This window comes from Patiria miniata, unplaced genomic scaffold (genome assembly GCF_015706575.1).
Source record: "Patiria miniata isolate m_02_andy unplaced genomic scaffold, ASM1570657v1 HiC_scaffold_9, whole genome shotgun sequence".
Classification (NCBI taxonomy): Eukaryota; Metazoa; Echinodermata; class Asteroidea; order Valvatida; family Asterinidae; genus Patiria; species Patiria miniata.
In genome coordinates, this window is record NW_024037076.1 from 6,961,528 (window position 1) to 6,975,853 (window position 14,326).

Consider the following 14,326-nt stretch of genomic DNA (forward strand, 5'->3'; position numbering starts at 1 on the left):
ATCTTCTTGTTGCTGGGACAGAATAGCTCCCAGTTCCTGTGAACTCGCATACTGTCTCCACGACAAATGGGTGATACAGATCTGCAAACCCTGGGACTGGTGCTCGAAGTAGTGATGTCTTGAGGGCTTGGAGTGCCTTCCAGGCTGCTTCATCAAATTCAACCTTTTTGGAGTCACTCCTACCTTTGTCCTTGCTGTTCACCCCCCTGAGGTATACCAGAAGAGGCCCGGCAATGCTTGAGTAATTTCTGATGAATTTCCAGAAGTAACCAGTAAAACCCAGAAATGCTCGCAGCTCAGTTACTGTGGTGGGTTCTGGCCAGTCTTTGACAGAAGAGACCTTCCCTGGGTCAGGCTTGACCCCTTCGCCTGCCACCACTAAGTGTCCCAGATTCTTTACCTGTTTCCTGAAGAAGCTGCATTTCTGTGGCTTAATATTGAGACCATACTGCTGTAGACTTGGGAACACAATCTCGAGGCGCTGCAGGTGTTGTTCAAATGTTGGGGCAAACACGATTATATCTACATGTGTATATGCAAGTACACTTTCTAGCGCTTGGTCATCCAGGCAATGCTGTATGAGCCCCTGAAACGTTGCAGGGCTGTTACAGAGGCCAAAACCAAGGCATCCTCGTGTACTCAAAGAGCCCGAAGGGAGTCACAAAGGCTGTCTTACTGATGTCCCTCTCCTCCATCGCCACTTGGTGATAGCCTGATGCTAAGTCCAACATGCTGAGGTACTTGGCTCCTCCTAATGTCTGTAGTGTTTCGTCTATTTGGGGAAGAGGGAATGAGTTCTTCGCAATTACTGTGTTGAGTTGCCTGAAGTCAACACAGACGGATGGAATTATCTTTTTTTTGTGGACTACCACGATCAGGGAGGCCAAAGGACTGGAACTTTCTCGTATGATGCCTGCCTCCTGAAGTTCCTGGATGTGAGCCCTGACTTCACGGTACTGAGAGGGTGGAAGTGAACGATATCTCTGTTTGATTGGTGGTGCATTCGCTGTGTCAATCTGGTGTTTTACTGCATCAGTATAGCCCATCATACCTGATGAGTAGGGCATCAAACTGTGCTTGGTCTTCCACTGTCAGTGGTACCTTGATATCGACCAACTTGGACAGACTAGATTTCCGTTCGGTAGGGGAGCAGACTTGACACTCCAACATCAGCTGAATGTGGAAGATCTCTCTCGACAGTAACGTCATCTTCCTCAGTCACCAATCTATATATATAAGAGAGAAGTTTACTCGCCCCCGAGACGATGTTTGCTCCTGAAAGGATCCGAGACCGCGGGCTCCCGCGGCGCCAAAATCGCTCCACGTCCGTGGAAAAATGCGGAGGGTGTCTTCCGCCGGGTCGGACGCTTAGGGTTGTCCTTATTTTCCCGTACGGACCGGCGATCCGTTTCGTCGATTTTTCGTGACTGCGTTTTGCACAGGAATTTGCCGTCGTGTGCGCTTTCACGTTGACTGCCTGGCCACCCCCCGTGCTGGCTTTTCTGCGTGTCTAGACTGTGCGAGGTCAGCGAGGCCAACGAAGGGGTTTCGTTTACGTGTTCTACTCTGCCGTTCTGCAAAAGTATTCACCAAACGTTAGTATGGGGTGACCTTGGTAAAATATTTTTTGTCCATGGTGCGTGGCCACCAAGTATCCCTATTCTTTCATATGCTTCGCTTGCCGCCCCTGCGCCGAGTGCAACGAATACTCAGAAGGACCACACATTAGTATGCCTAGCGCGGTCTGACCAATCGAAAGTCTACACTGCGTGGTACTTCCCGGCTATGCGTAAAACCGTCACTGGCAACGCGTACTGCAGCCTGCTCCACACCCTGGAAACGAGGTTGAGTCTACGGTGCTCGCTATTTGAAGCACAAGCATGTGACGTCGCGTGATAGAGTGCTGTTGCTTCCATAATGTGTTTACAGCTCCATGCTTCCACTAGCTCTATGCTTCCACCAAGGCTGAGCGTTGTGAGTTCGCTGCACGTCACAGTCAGTGTCGCGTTATAATTTCGGGGGCCTGTTTGGGATCAACGAAGGGTTGATGCATTGCCTCAAATATTGCGATCTTGAACGCAGTCACAAAAAAATCGACAAAACGGATCGCCGGTCCGTACGGAAAAATTAGGACGACCTGAAGTGCTTGATTTGGCGGAAGAAATTCTCCGTATTTTTCTTTGGACGTGGAGCCATTTTGGCGTCGCGGGAGACCGCGGTCTCGGAACCTTTCAGGAGCGAACATTTCTCGGAGGCCGAGTAAAACTTGCTCTTATATTGATGGTTGACCAACTTGAATAAAAGTTGAATCGACTTTTTCCTCGCAGACGGTCTCGCAAATTGTAAGAAGTTCAAGTTTACGTTTGTTGTAGAGTCCAATACTGAAACTTAATTATGACCTTCCTCCATCATTCACACCGTTTGTAATTTTATGGTAACACTCAACATTTCCATTGCAAATGACAACTTCACGTTTGATTACATTATGATTTAGTGTCAAAACTGTACAATCAGCCTTCGCCTGTGTACTACGGTAACCTTTTCACTACGTTCTCCCGGCAATGTGACTGCCTCACAAAATGCCCATTTAACAGACCAACGGGAACATTTACAGACAGTTATCAGGGTACATAATTATCATGTGCGTAAATCGGTGGGGAACAGGGGACCCCCCCCCCCCCACATTTTAAAGCGGGGACATTGTTTGGTCCCCCCCCCCCACTTTTTAGCCTACTATAATGATTCTATTGCTCAGAATACCGTGTAGCTGATTCAATTACCCCAAGCTCGAAAATGATGTTTACAAAGATGATCTTTTGCTGAAATTGGTTTCAGTGGTCAGAAATTGCCTCAGATCACACCACAAAAATTTGTTTTCTATAACTGCATGTCTCCTCAATGATCCCCCATTTACATTTAACTGCCCACATTTTCATCCCCAACACTACGCCCTATATACCCGATCTATGATCGGGTAAATCAGCTTGTTTACCATAAAACAAGGTACCAATATAGCTACGATTTTGAAGGAGCACATCTTGGTTCCCTTTTTTCATCAGCACCACTGTGAGCTTACCAAATGACACCCTGACTAGCCTTCTCACACTTTTCACACAGCTGGGAAGGTTGGAGCATTTATGGGAATCTAGAATGGCACAGTAGTCTGCATCACCAGGTGCTTGTCGAGCAATGGCATGTGTGACGACAGCTTGTTGGGCAGGAATTGATATGGGGGGTCCCCACTCGAGATATGCACGGCATGTGGCACCCTCTATCGCTTGGAATGGTTGCCGTTTCCCAACTGCTTGAAGCGGTTTCACACTTGCCTATTCTCATTTATCTGCAGTTTCCAAAGATATCCCTGTCCGTGATGAGCCACAAGTTTAGTCCAGCATTCAGACAGGATGTTTATACCAACAATCCCTGGAATGGCACCTGACAGTTTATCTTCGCTCGCCTGTCTGATGACCAGTACAAGCCGGGAGGGTATGGTGATGCCCAAAACAAAACTCGCTTCAAAGCATCCAACATACGGGATGCAGACCCCATTTACAAATTATACACACAAAAAACACGGCATATATGTAAAACAAAAACCAACACAAATTGACGAAAATGATTGGCTGGAGAAATGTTCAAAGTCAAAGGATAAGCAGATGGGTTTTGAGTAGAGTTTTGAACAGTTCCAGTGTTTTGGCATTTCTGATATGTTAGAAGCCGGTTCCAGAGTTCAGGAGCTGTATATGAGAATGGTCGCTGGCCGTATGTTACAGTGTTCACAGTACGTCGTTGTAGAATGGTAGCGGCATTTGATCTAAGAATGCGAGAAGGTTCCTTGATGCAGATAAGGTTGCGTAGGTAGTTTGGTGCTTGACCGTTGATGGCTTTGAAAGTTAAAAGCATGAGTTTGTATATTATGCGCTTCTTCACAGTCAGCCAATGCAGGTCTTGTAGAATGGGTGTTAAGTGATCACGCTTCTTGCTCAAGGAAACCAGTCGGGCTGCAGCATTTTGTTGGCGCTGGAGTTTATTTGTTTGGAAGTCTGAAAGGCCATGCAAAAGACTATTGCATGTGTCGAGGTTTGATGAAACAAAAGCATGTACGGTACCAGCTTCTGGGTGCAGTTTTGGTCCAGGTATTTGCAGATGCGACCAATATTTCTGATTGCAAGCAAAGCCAAACGACAGATGTTATTGTCAGGAGGTATAATGGAGAGGTTTTGATCAATGATGACACCAAGATTTTTTGCTTCAACAACAGTGTGCACGACAGAATCACTGACGACGATAGATTTAATAGGTGTAGTGTCTGCGTAACAGGATGATAGATAGATAACCTCCGTGTCGGTGTCATTCAAGCAGAGCTTGTTCTCTGCAGTCCATTTCTTGATTTCCGTGATACATTTCTCAAGCTCGCTGATAAATGGATCGATGTTGTTGCTGTCTACACTGACATAAAGTTGAGAGTCGTTAGCATACTGATAGAACATGCCGTCGACCTTGTGACGCTTAACAATGTCTTCAACTGGGGTGTATAGTGTAAAAATACCTTAGCACTCGAGAAAAAGGACGCTCACGAGGCATCGTGCCGCGGGGCACTATGGGTTGGACATATGAGGGCGCTATTGTGAAAACTCTTAGCGTCAATACCTGCCGCTATGGGGAATATGCAGTTAATGGCTCTACAGGTAAGTATTCGGTCATAGACCCCATCTACACGCCTGTGGGGGGATTTTGGGTAATAATGCAGAACCTTCATAAGTTGAGTCGATGCTGATGAAGTAGGGGTGTTTGAATGTCAATTTATTTTGCCTTAAATCAGTGATTTAAAAAAAAAAAAAATGATTTAAATCGCAATCATTGATGCTGTTGGTCAGCGCAAGTCATTTGCAAGTCATTTGTTTCTGAAAATGTCCCAAGTTTGCCAAATGCATTTCGTCAATACTGTCTGATAGTGCCCGGGTAATTCTGGGTATAAAATATTTAGGTTTTCTTAGCAGCCATGCTTATATACATAGCAGTGAATCCTAGCAAGTGAAATAGGAGGCTCTGCTCCTAATTTATGGATATCAAATGCATGACATTTGTACCGGTAGGTCTGAATCCTGCCTCTGTATATGAATTCAAAATCCCATCGGTAATGTTTGCGCGCAGCCAGCCTATTGCAAAATGACAATAGACCATGAATGTGCAGTTTCGAAGGTGATGAGCTTCCATTTTTGCTGAACTCGAAAGTGTCTCTGGCTAATATCAATAAAGATATGCTTGAAAGTTGTCGTCATGGAGACACTGACGATTTTGCATACTTGTTGCGGTGAGACAAGAGTCAGTTTCTTGGTAACCATGTGTTCAAGTATTGGGTTTTTTTGTTTGTTTTTTTGGTTTCCACTGACTTTTTGCACATGTGTTTCCCCGTTTATAGGTATAAGCACGGCGCAGTCGCAAGTTACAACAATGTCCAAGGCAAAGTGTACGGTATTTCGCACAGAGCCCTTCGAGTGCAATGTCGCAGTAGTATGTCGTGGCCTATCCAACAGTCTAAAAGACCAGGCACTACGGGGCAGCTTTGATGAGGAAGTTGACCTGGATCTAGCCAACAGCCAACATAAAGAGTGAGTATAGTAGTGTCGTAGATCGAGGTATCTCTGATCAAGATTTTTTACGGGTACCACGAAACATGGAGTTTCCATATTCCCCTAATGTGCCGCACTCCACCCCACCCCAGGCTCTTAATCCCAATTATCCTGGAGTGGTGCATGTTGTCAGTGAAAGATCTACATTAGGGGGGTGGCCTAGGTAGTCTACACCCACCCATGGGCTGCAAAGAAAGGAAAATCATGCTGAAAAAGTAGCACTGACATGCCTGCTACATCCCCCTCCCCCTACCCCCCGACAGCTAACACCCCCTGACAGCTAGCACTCCCTGACAGCTAACACTCCCTTGATCTGCCTGCATGTTTTTGTTAAATAGCGAAAGTATGTGCCGTTCCATTGTAGGTGTCCTAATAAAAGTCGCCCTGGAAATTACATGTATATGAATAAGTTATGAAATTCAAAAATTCTCATTATGTTATGAAATAAAGGTGTCCGGAAATTGGAAACAAATGAAGACGGAAGATTGCCAACAAAAACAAAAGCATTCATGAATTGGAATAAAAGTCTTAATGGCCAACGACTGTTAGAAACCTTGCAGGGTCATGGCCGTGATGACTTGCAGGTCAAGGTCACGCAAAATCTATCCAATCAGAGCGTGAATTCATCAGCGTATCCCAGCATCCTGTTAGCAGGGCGAGGGGTACGAGCGAATAGGGCTGAATCTGAATCTGGTTGTTCACGGTGGCCGAAATTGCACATTAACATTATGACGACATTTTTCCCTCATTATTTTGCCCATATTTGGTCAAAGATAGTATTTTGCGACAACTTCTATGTTTTAAGTTCAAATACTTTCAAACTTGACACAACAGATAAATAGGAAGTCGGCATAAATAATTTACGTCATAATTTAATGCAGGACACGGTTCTTAAAGGTTGTTTTTGTAGAATCGATCCTTTCAAACATGAGCATGATGAGATTTTGACTTGGCGTTATAAGGATTTGTATTAAATTTATGTACCTCTGTCATCCCTTTACAACATTAATCAATCACAAGTAAATCACAATTCATTCAGTTTCAAGTAAATAAGTGACACACTGTTTTATTTCTTCATTTCTTTACCCAGAATACATGTTTTGGGCCGTAACACTGGGCTTTCTTAATCAAAATCGCAAAGGCATTGCGCAGTCTTCAAAAAATGTATATGTTACTTGAAGTGTAGGAGATAACTTGTGAGCAGATATGGGGCACGTAGACTTAGAAATACGTCCAACTTTATGCTTGTCAGATTTTCGGGAGGTGCATAATTATGATTTTAAAATTAAGTTAGGAAATCTAATCAACAAAAATTTATTTATTATTACGTAGTAGTAGTAGTAGCTTCTGATGCAGAAGACCACGCCACGTCACTTTCTTTCATGGGTTCTTAGATGGCTCAAAGTCCGATGCGTGACAGACATCCTCTCCTGCACACAGGGCACCGGTGAGCGGGCCCAGGAGGTGCGACGGTCACAGCGTGCCGGCGGGCACGCAGCTCTTCCGCTGCTCGGACCAGCTTGGCGTCCAGACGGGTAGCGCCGTCATTGCATCCGTGTCGCTACTCGGCTCGGTCTTAGGCCAATGTCTCAAGTCGATTGGTTGGAATTCCGCTCTTCTTCAGCGTTGCCTTCACATGGTCTTTGTAGCGTTTGAACTGACCACCGACAGAACGCTGCCCCTGGGTGAGTTCACCATACAGCATGCGACGCGGGAGCCGGTTCACTGGCATTCTGATAACATGGCCGACCCAGCGGAGTTGACGTCCAGCTATGGTTGCTTTTAGGGACAAGCTCCTGGCTCGCTGCCGAATTTCCGCGTGCGGCACCTTGTTCCACCAGCGAAGCCCAAGAATGCGTTGAAGGCAGGAGATGTGAAACCGCTCCAGCATCTTAGCATGGCCTCGGTAGTGGACCCAGGCTTCGCAACCATAGAGTAGCGTCGAGATGCACACAGCGTTGTAGACCACCACTTTGGGTTTTTTTGGAGAGGTTCCTATTGAGGAACACCCGTCGAGAAAGCCATCCAAGAGCAGCAGAGGCAAGACGAACATGTCACTGAATATTGTCAGTCAGGTCATGGCTGTTGTTCAGCACAGAGCCCAAGTGGGTGAACTGGTCGACGTTCGTGAGTTCAGTGTTGCCAATGTGAAAATTGTGCAGGCTGGCGTTTGGTGTTGAGAGCTGCTGCAGAACTTCGGTCTTTTTGGTGTTGATGAGAAGACCATCACGGCCATATGCATCTACCATTCCATCCAGTAGCCTCTGTAGTCCAGCCGGGGAATGACTAACAAGGGCTGTGTCATCGGCGTACTGGAGTACGCAAACGTGCACACTTGAAGTCTTTGTTGGGGCTTGAAGACGGCGGAGGTTGAAGAGGCTTCCGTCCAGATGATAGCGCACGGAAATTCCATCATCCAGTTCAGTGGAGCCACGCGAGTACAGGGTGACTGCGGCCATGAAGAGAGTAGTATGATAGTGGAGGGTACTAGACTTTGCCATAGGTGTGGGTATTGGTACAAGACCAATATTTTAAAATATAGACCTTTTTTTGACCTGCAATGGAGGAGGACACCAGGCCAAAACCCCACTCTTCCACCAGACAAAACCCTCAGGAGAGGGGTACGGCGCCAATCCCCAAATATCTCTCGTATTGAAGATCTCTCTCACTGGCCGATGTGTCTAATTGCTTATAAATCCAAAAGTCTGACCTCTTAAAAAAAATTTTTTAAAATATATATTGATACATATATTTGATGAATACGATCAAGCCAATCGTTAAAGGGTTTTCTAGATGGAATAAAGCCACGCTGCGTGATTACGTCCAGAGATATAAAATACCGTACAATCGAAATGCTTATCTTTCTCAAAAAGTCTACATTGACGGGATAAAAAACTACGAAGCTCAATTTAAAAACTTGAGGAAAAAGACACTACATGAGCTCAAACAGATTGTAGACGATTACGATCTAGAATTTACACCGACGGGTTATAATGGTCGATTTTTTTTAAAAAGATTTACTCTCGGCGATTCAAAATTCTAGGCAACCCGAAGATTTTCAAGAGGCCGAGTTTAGAGCGACGAGGAGATTCAGAAACAACTTTAGAAACTGGGAACTGATTCCTAGATTCAGACTTTGAAAAAGAAGTTAAAAAACGGGTAGACGAACAGCTGACAAAAGAAAAAAATCTCTTATCGAAAAACTTACATGTTCGAATTCTCGGTAAATAAACATTATGAAAGCGATCCACCGAGTTATACCTCTATTTCACCTATTAGGGTGTCACCCTCAGCCCCGCCTTTATTGTAGTGTTCATGGTATCTTTTTAAGGCTTTATTAAATTGATTTTGAGTCACTTTAAATAAATCTCTAACTCGTTCTTTGTCTAATCGAACGACATGATGAAAACACGCGGCTATTAATGATCGTTTGACACATCCGTTTCCCCTCAATGTTTTGTAATTAACAAGCTCGTTATATTTATTGATCGTTTCTTGGATGTCTTCTGAGTCTTGCTCTGGAGACACGGATAAAATCAGTTTCTCAAGGTTTTTCTTTTGATTCCTCTTTAAAATGGACCAATTGATACATTGTCCTTGAGCATTTTCTGCCGAAAAATCAAAATAACGTGAGATTATTTCACCGCAGGTTTTACAAATTAGGAATCCATTCTCGATGATAATCTGGTGATCGCATTGATCTGTTTTATCAGATAGCTCGAGGTGTTCACTCTGAAAAAGATTAATTTATTATAAATGATTTATATTTTTAAATAAAGTTGTTTTTTTTATTAAATGTACGATTGGCGCTCCATACCTTATTGCTCATTTTATACTATCCATACCATCGGCGCTCCAGCATACCTATTTGCGTGTGACCTCGGTTGTAATAGTGTGTTTATTCATCGACAAGGGAATAACTTTTTGATTCTCAGAGTCGGTTGGTTCATACTGTTCTTTCAAATGTGATTGCATTCCATTATTGTCCTCGCCCCTTAATGTTTCAGGTACCTGTCAGCCCTGCATAAGATTGAGAATCTAGCTTTCAGCGAGATAGAGCCCAGAGAGGACCTGCCTGACTGTGTATTCGTGGAGGATTGCGCTGTTGTGGTCAGCGGCGTGGCCTTGATCACCAGGCCTTGTGCACCCTCACGCAGAAAAGAAGTATGTCAATTCTAATAGTAAATAAAAAGCACTTGGAGAGCACAAACCTCCTCCAAGGCTGAAAAACATCCGGCCATATTGTCAGTAAATCCAGTAGAAATAATCGCATATCGACTGAACTTCCATATTTATGTTGCACATTCCCAACTCCCCCATAGTATATCAACTGGTCGAGTCCAATGACCAGTCGGTTTCAATGGTGTGTTTCATAGACTGCGTTACCCACACACGTCTCTACACACATAGCATATTAGCACATACAACATGATGAAGAATCCTTCAAATATATTCCTGCATCCTGACCCAGATCCGGATCACTTCCAAAATCTAATAGATTTGTACTTTAAAAAAATCTTGAAAATCCGTCCAATACTTTTTGAGTCATCCTGTTCACAGACAAACCAACCAACCAATGCCGATAAAAACATAATCTCCTTGGCAAATGTAATAATAAAAATAACGACAGTACTTGACCCATAAAAATAGAAGACATTATCCAGAAATCAACAATGGGGAGACAAACCTCTGTGGGTCTTACTCTAGAAGGAATTCCAGAATGACATAACATACTTTTCTTTGGAAAAAAAAGAGTGTCTCTAAATGACCTACTTAGAAAAATGTATATGATGATAAATGATTGATCACCAGCTTCGCGGGTGAGTTGCATCAACGTGAACGATCTATTTGTGAATACACACAGTCGTGTTGAAGTATACTTATGAGGACCTCTTAAGCCCGCCATACACGAAAGTTACGTGCTGAGCAAAAAAGTAATTTGAGGCCGTTTACTCAGTACGTACATGTACATGTAGCTCACAAAATATCCCTGTGTGCAGTAAATTTTTGTAGATTGTTCTGCCTCGTGAGGCAGTGAGGCAAATACCAGTATCTATCCTGTTTGATTTATTTTGCCTTGCGAGGAAAAAAATCACCATACCCCCTGTATGTGGTCAACCTGAGCTATGTGCTGAACCAAAAAGATTATTCCTAGCCAATAAAATCACATTAATCTTGTTTGTCAATCGTGTGATTTGAAACAAGTGCGAGTGCACAATAAGCACTGCCTATCTTCCATGAAAGTCTATAACTTTGACAGGAGATTGCGCGTACAAGCCCGGGCCACGGCATCCCACGTGCCGTCCCATGCACGCCGTCCCATGCACGCCGTCCCATGCACGCCGTCCCATGCACGACATCCCATGCGCCGTCCTATGCGCAGCATCCCATGTGCCGTCCTATGCGCGGCATCCCATGTGCCGTCCTATGCGCGGCATCCCATGCGCCGTCCCATGCACGGCATTCCATGCGCCGTCCTATGCATGGCATTCAACGTGCCGCCCATGTGCCCTCCTCAAGGCCTCCTAGGCCAAAATCCCGCTGCACTAATCTGTCCCGTTAACTGACAAAAAGAAGCCCCCTAAGTCTCCCATAATATATTGCGTGCTTGTTCACGCAGAATTATAGGGCACTATATACCACATGGCTATAACATTATTGCACATATGTTGCCTCCATTTACATAATTTTCAAAAACAACTTCAGGAATCGTTACAAACAACTTTTGTGAAGCATTTCATTTGTTTTGTTTGCTTTTTTGGGGAAAATTACAATTTGTTATTTTTATCTCAATTCTTCAGGGATAGAGCGACTGACCAACTGTGACATGTAGAAGCTCCTGCCAGAGATTAAAAATGGGGACAAACTGTAGCAGGCTTTAAAAGATTTGTACAAAAGTATTTTAAAATCATGCGCACAGATTACGTAATTTCATTGGGTAGTTAATCTTTTTAGCTTAGCATGCAGCTCAGATTGACCGCACACAGTGAAAGAAATTTCAAAAAGACAGATACCTCGGTAGGCAGAAAACTCAGCAAAAATGCACTGCACACAGGGATATTTTGTGAGCTACGTGATGAGCAAACAGTCTCGAACTACTTTTTGCTCAGCACGTAGCTCTCGGGTGTGGCTTGCTTTACTGTTCCTTTCTTTTGTTCCTATTGTTTCGATTTTTTCTCGACATGCACCATAAAGTTTGTATACAAAAACTGAATGATGTTTATTTTCTATGTTTAAGATTCATAAACAGTGGACACATTTTGGGCCAATGAAAGCATTATCAACATTGGTAATTTGGTAGACAGAACACGCCACAAATGCATTCATACAGCCGTAGATAGTGTGCAGCAAACGTCTTGTACATATACATTTGTTATACACCATTCTGTGGTTTGATACATTTTTCATTCATAAAAAAACAACTACACTTCTTAAGTTGCTCTAGTAGCATATTTCTGGACCATTGACAATGGGCACGTGCGCGTACACAGGCTTAAAGAGGGGCTGCGTAAAATAATATTACAATTGGAGGATTCAGGACTGTTAGGGTTAAGGTTTCATTTTGATTGCCCCCTCCCCCCATTTTACCTAGCCCCCGATTGCCCCCAGATTTTAGAGTCTGGCACTGCCACTGGCCCTCAACCTGCTCAGCGAGGAGTTATGACTTGGATGTGGCTATGAGAGAGAAGTCATCTGCTAATGAACAACTTTAAGATTTATGCAAAGAATGGCAAGATGTTAGCCCAAATACTTGATGTCATTTCAGACTTTGCTTCCGACATCAGTAAGGAGTTTGGCATAGAAAAATGAGCAAATTGACGATCAAGCTTGGCGAGCGGAGCAGTCTCCTGAACATCAGTGTCAGCAATTATGAAGAGGCCATCAAAAGTCGCGAACCAGATGTGATGCTTTCTAATCCTGGAGGGAATGAAATTTCAAACAGGAAGATTAAGTCCAGAAAAAGCAGCTGAAGGAGGAGTATATGTACATCCAGCGGGTCTGCCTCATTTTGGCAACAGAGCTGAAGTAGCAGCGATAAAACAAACGCCGTCAGATGTTCCTGTGATGCTGTGTAGATTTGGTGTCCTACAATGGCAGACATATTGTAAATGGATAGATTGACAAGGAAGCTCCAGACCAGATATAGGCTGCATCATCCGAGGGCAGCAAAGGACAACCGTACCTGTCGCACAAGAATGGCGGGGGTTTCTTCAGCTCGAAGGATTGCACAACCAAGCAACAACAGCCGTGGGTAGTTACGTCAGGGAAAAAAACGATGGTCGTCTGCTCCGCATACTGGAAAGCACCACCATGAAATCAAGCCCATTCATTTTATCACCAAACAGGCGAGTGTTTTCAACAACAAGGCTGACATTGGGTAGACTATGTAATAGACCATGGCAATAACCATTGTCTAATGCATTTGAGCAGATTGGCTGATTAATTATGCCAGACAACCACTTCTTGACCTCCAGATTTTGACCAATCAGCATGTGCTTTCTATATCCGGTGTTTGGTCATTCATCCATTGCACATCATAAACATGGAAGAAGAAAAAAATCCTGTGTCACGCCCTCTGTATCATGTCAAGCGATATGCACCCGGCTGCCGTTGAATTACAAAACACTGCATTCAAATTGACCAATCAAACCACTAGACCTGATTTGGGAATAAAATGACAGGTTGGCTGGTCTAGGTGTTGAGGTTCACTGGGAAACAGACTTCGTCGTGGCCGGATCCGCGTTTTGCCCGAAATTTACCAATTATATTTCACAACATCTTTATGTGACTAGATTGTTTATTATGTAATTTGAATCTCAATGAAGGCAATACTACTACCAATTTGCATGTGATTTTAAGTGGTTATTCTGGGGAATTTGGCAGATTTTTGATAAATCTGACTTATTTATGATGTACATTTAGCAGAATTTGGCTCTGACCCTAGGGTCACCCTGGGTGCAAGTGCTATCGTTTTGGTCAGTCCTGCACAACTTTATGCAGTTGGAATTGCAGGGACTAGCCCGAGATATCAACTGTATTCTGTGGTCAGCAGTAGGGGACACAAGCAACTGACAAGTGGATGATTGAGTACAGAGATATTGTACTGTTACCTACATGGTGTCTCAAAAGGCAGTGTTCTTTTTTTTTCAATTTACTAGGTTTTTGCAAAGGGTAGCTAGGCTACTTAGATTCATACAAATTGTATAAGTGTAAGTTTTATTGTCCATTTTTACAAAGCAAAGTGCAGGAATGCTTAATGAACTTATATGCATTCTGATCAAATTAAAGTCGAACACATAAATCTTCTGATCGGCCCAATGTAACTACCGGTAATATCAAATTTTGTGATAAACTAAAGAAAACTTGTATATTTATATTGGAAATAACGGCCATCTTGAAAAAAAATCCAGTCGCAGCTCAGAGGATCAGCGTGCTGCCACTTGTGGTGCTTGTCCTCACTACAACTAGTACAAAGTATTTGAAAGATTTTTACCCGGCCACTCTTTGGAGTTGTTACGATTAATTAATTGTTACGGGCACAACCCGACCACTCTCTGTTATTGCGTTGATATTTTTTTTTTTTCTGGACAATACTTCTCTGCGGGTTTTCTCCTAAAACGATGTATGGTATGAACTTGTAACTTTCAACATATATCGCTCTCATCCCTAGTGGTGCATATTACTCTTGACAT

General features: G+C 43.6%; 1 protein-coding gene across 1 annotated transcript in view; it reads left to right on the forward strand.

Annotated features, from left to right (window-relative positions):
• The window catches only part of LOC119720450 (N(G),N(G)-dimethylarginine dimethylaminohydrolase 1-like), a 32,430-nt gene extending 18,473 nt beyond the window's left edge, over positions 1 to 13,957 (forward strand). Inside the window, exons 3-5 of the mRNA XM_038190114.1 lie at positions 5,423 to 5,612; positions 9,641 to 9,797; positions 12,400 to 13,957. Of these exons, the coding sequence (XP_038046042.1) occupies positions 5,455 to 5,612; positions 9,641 to 9,797; positions 12,400 to 12,435 (351 nt within the window). The 5' untranslated portion in view covers positions 5,423 to 5,454 and the 3' untranslated portion in view covers positions 12,436 to 13,957. The remainder of the gene's footprint in view (positions 1 to 5,422; positions 5,613 to 9,640; positions 9,798 to 12,399) is intronic.
• Positions 13,958 to 14,326: the final 369 nt, after the last annotated feature.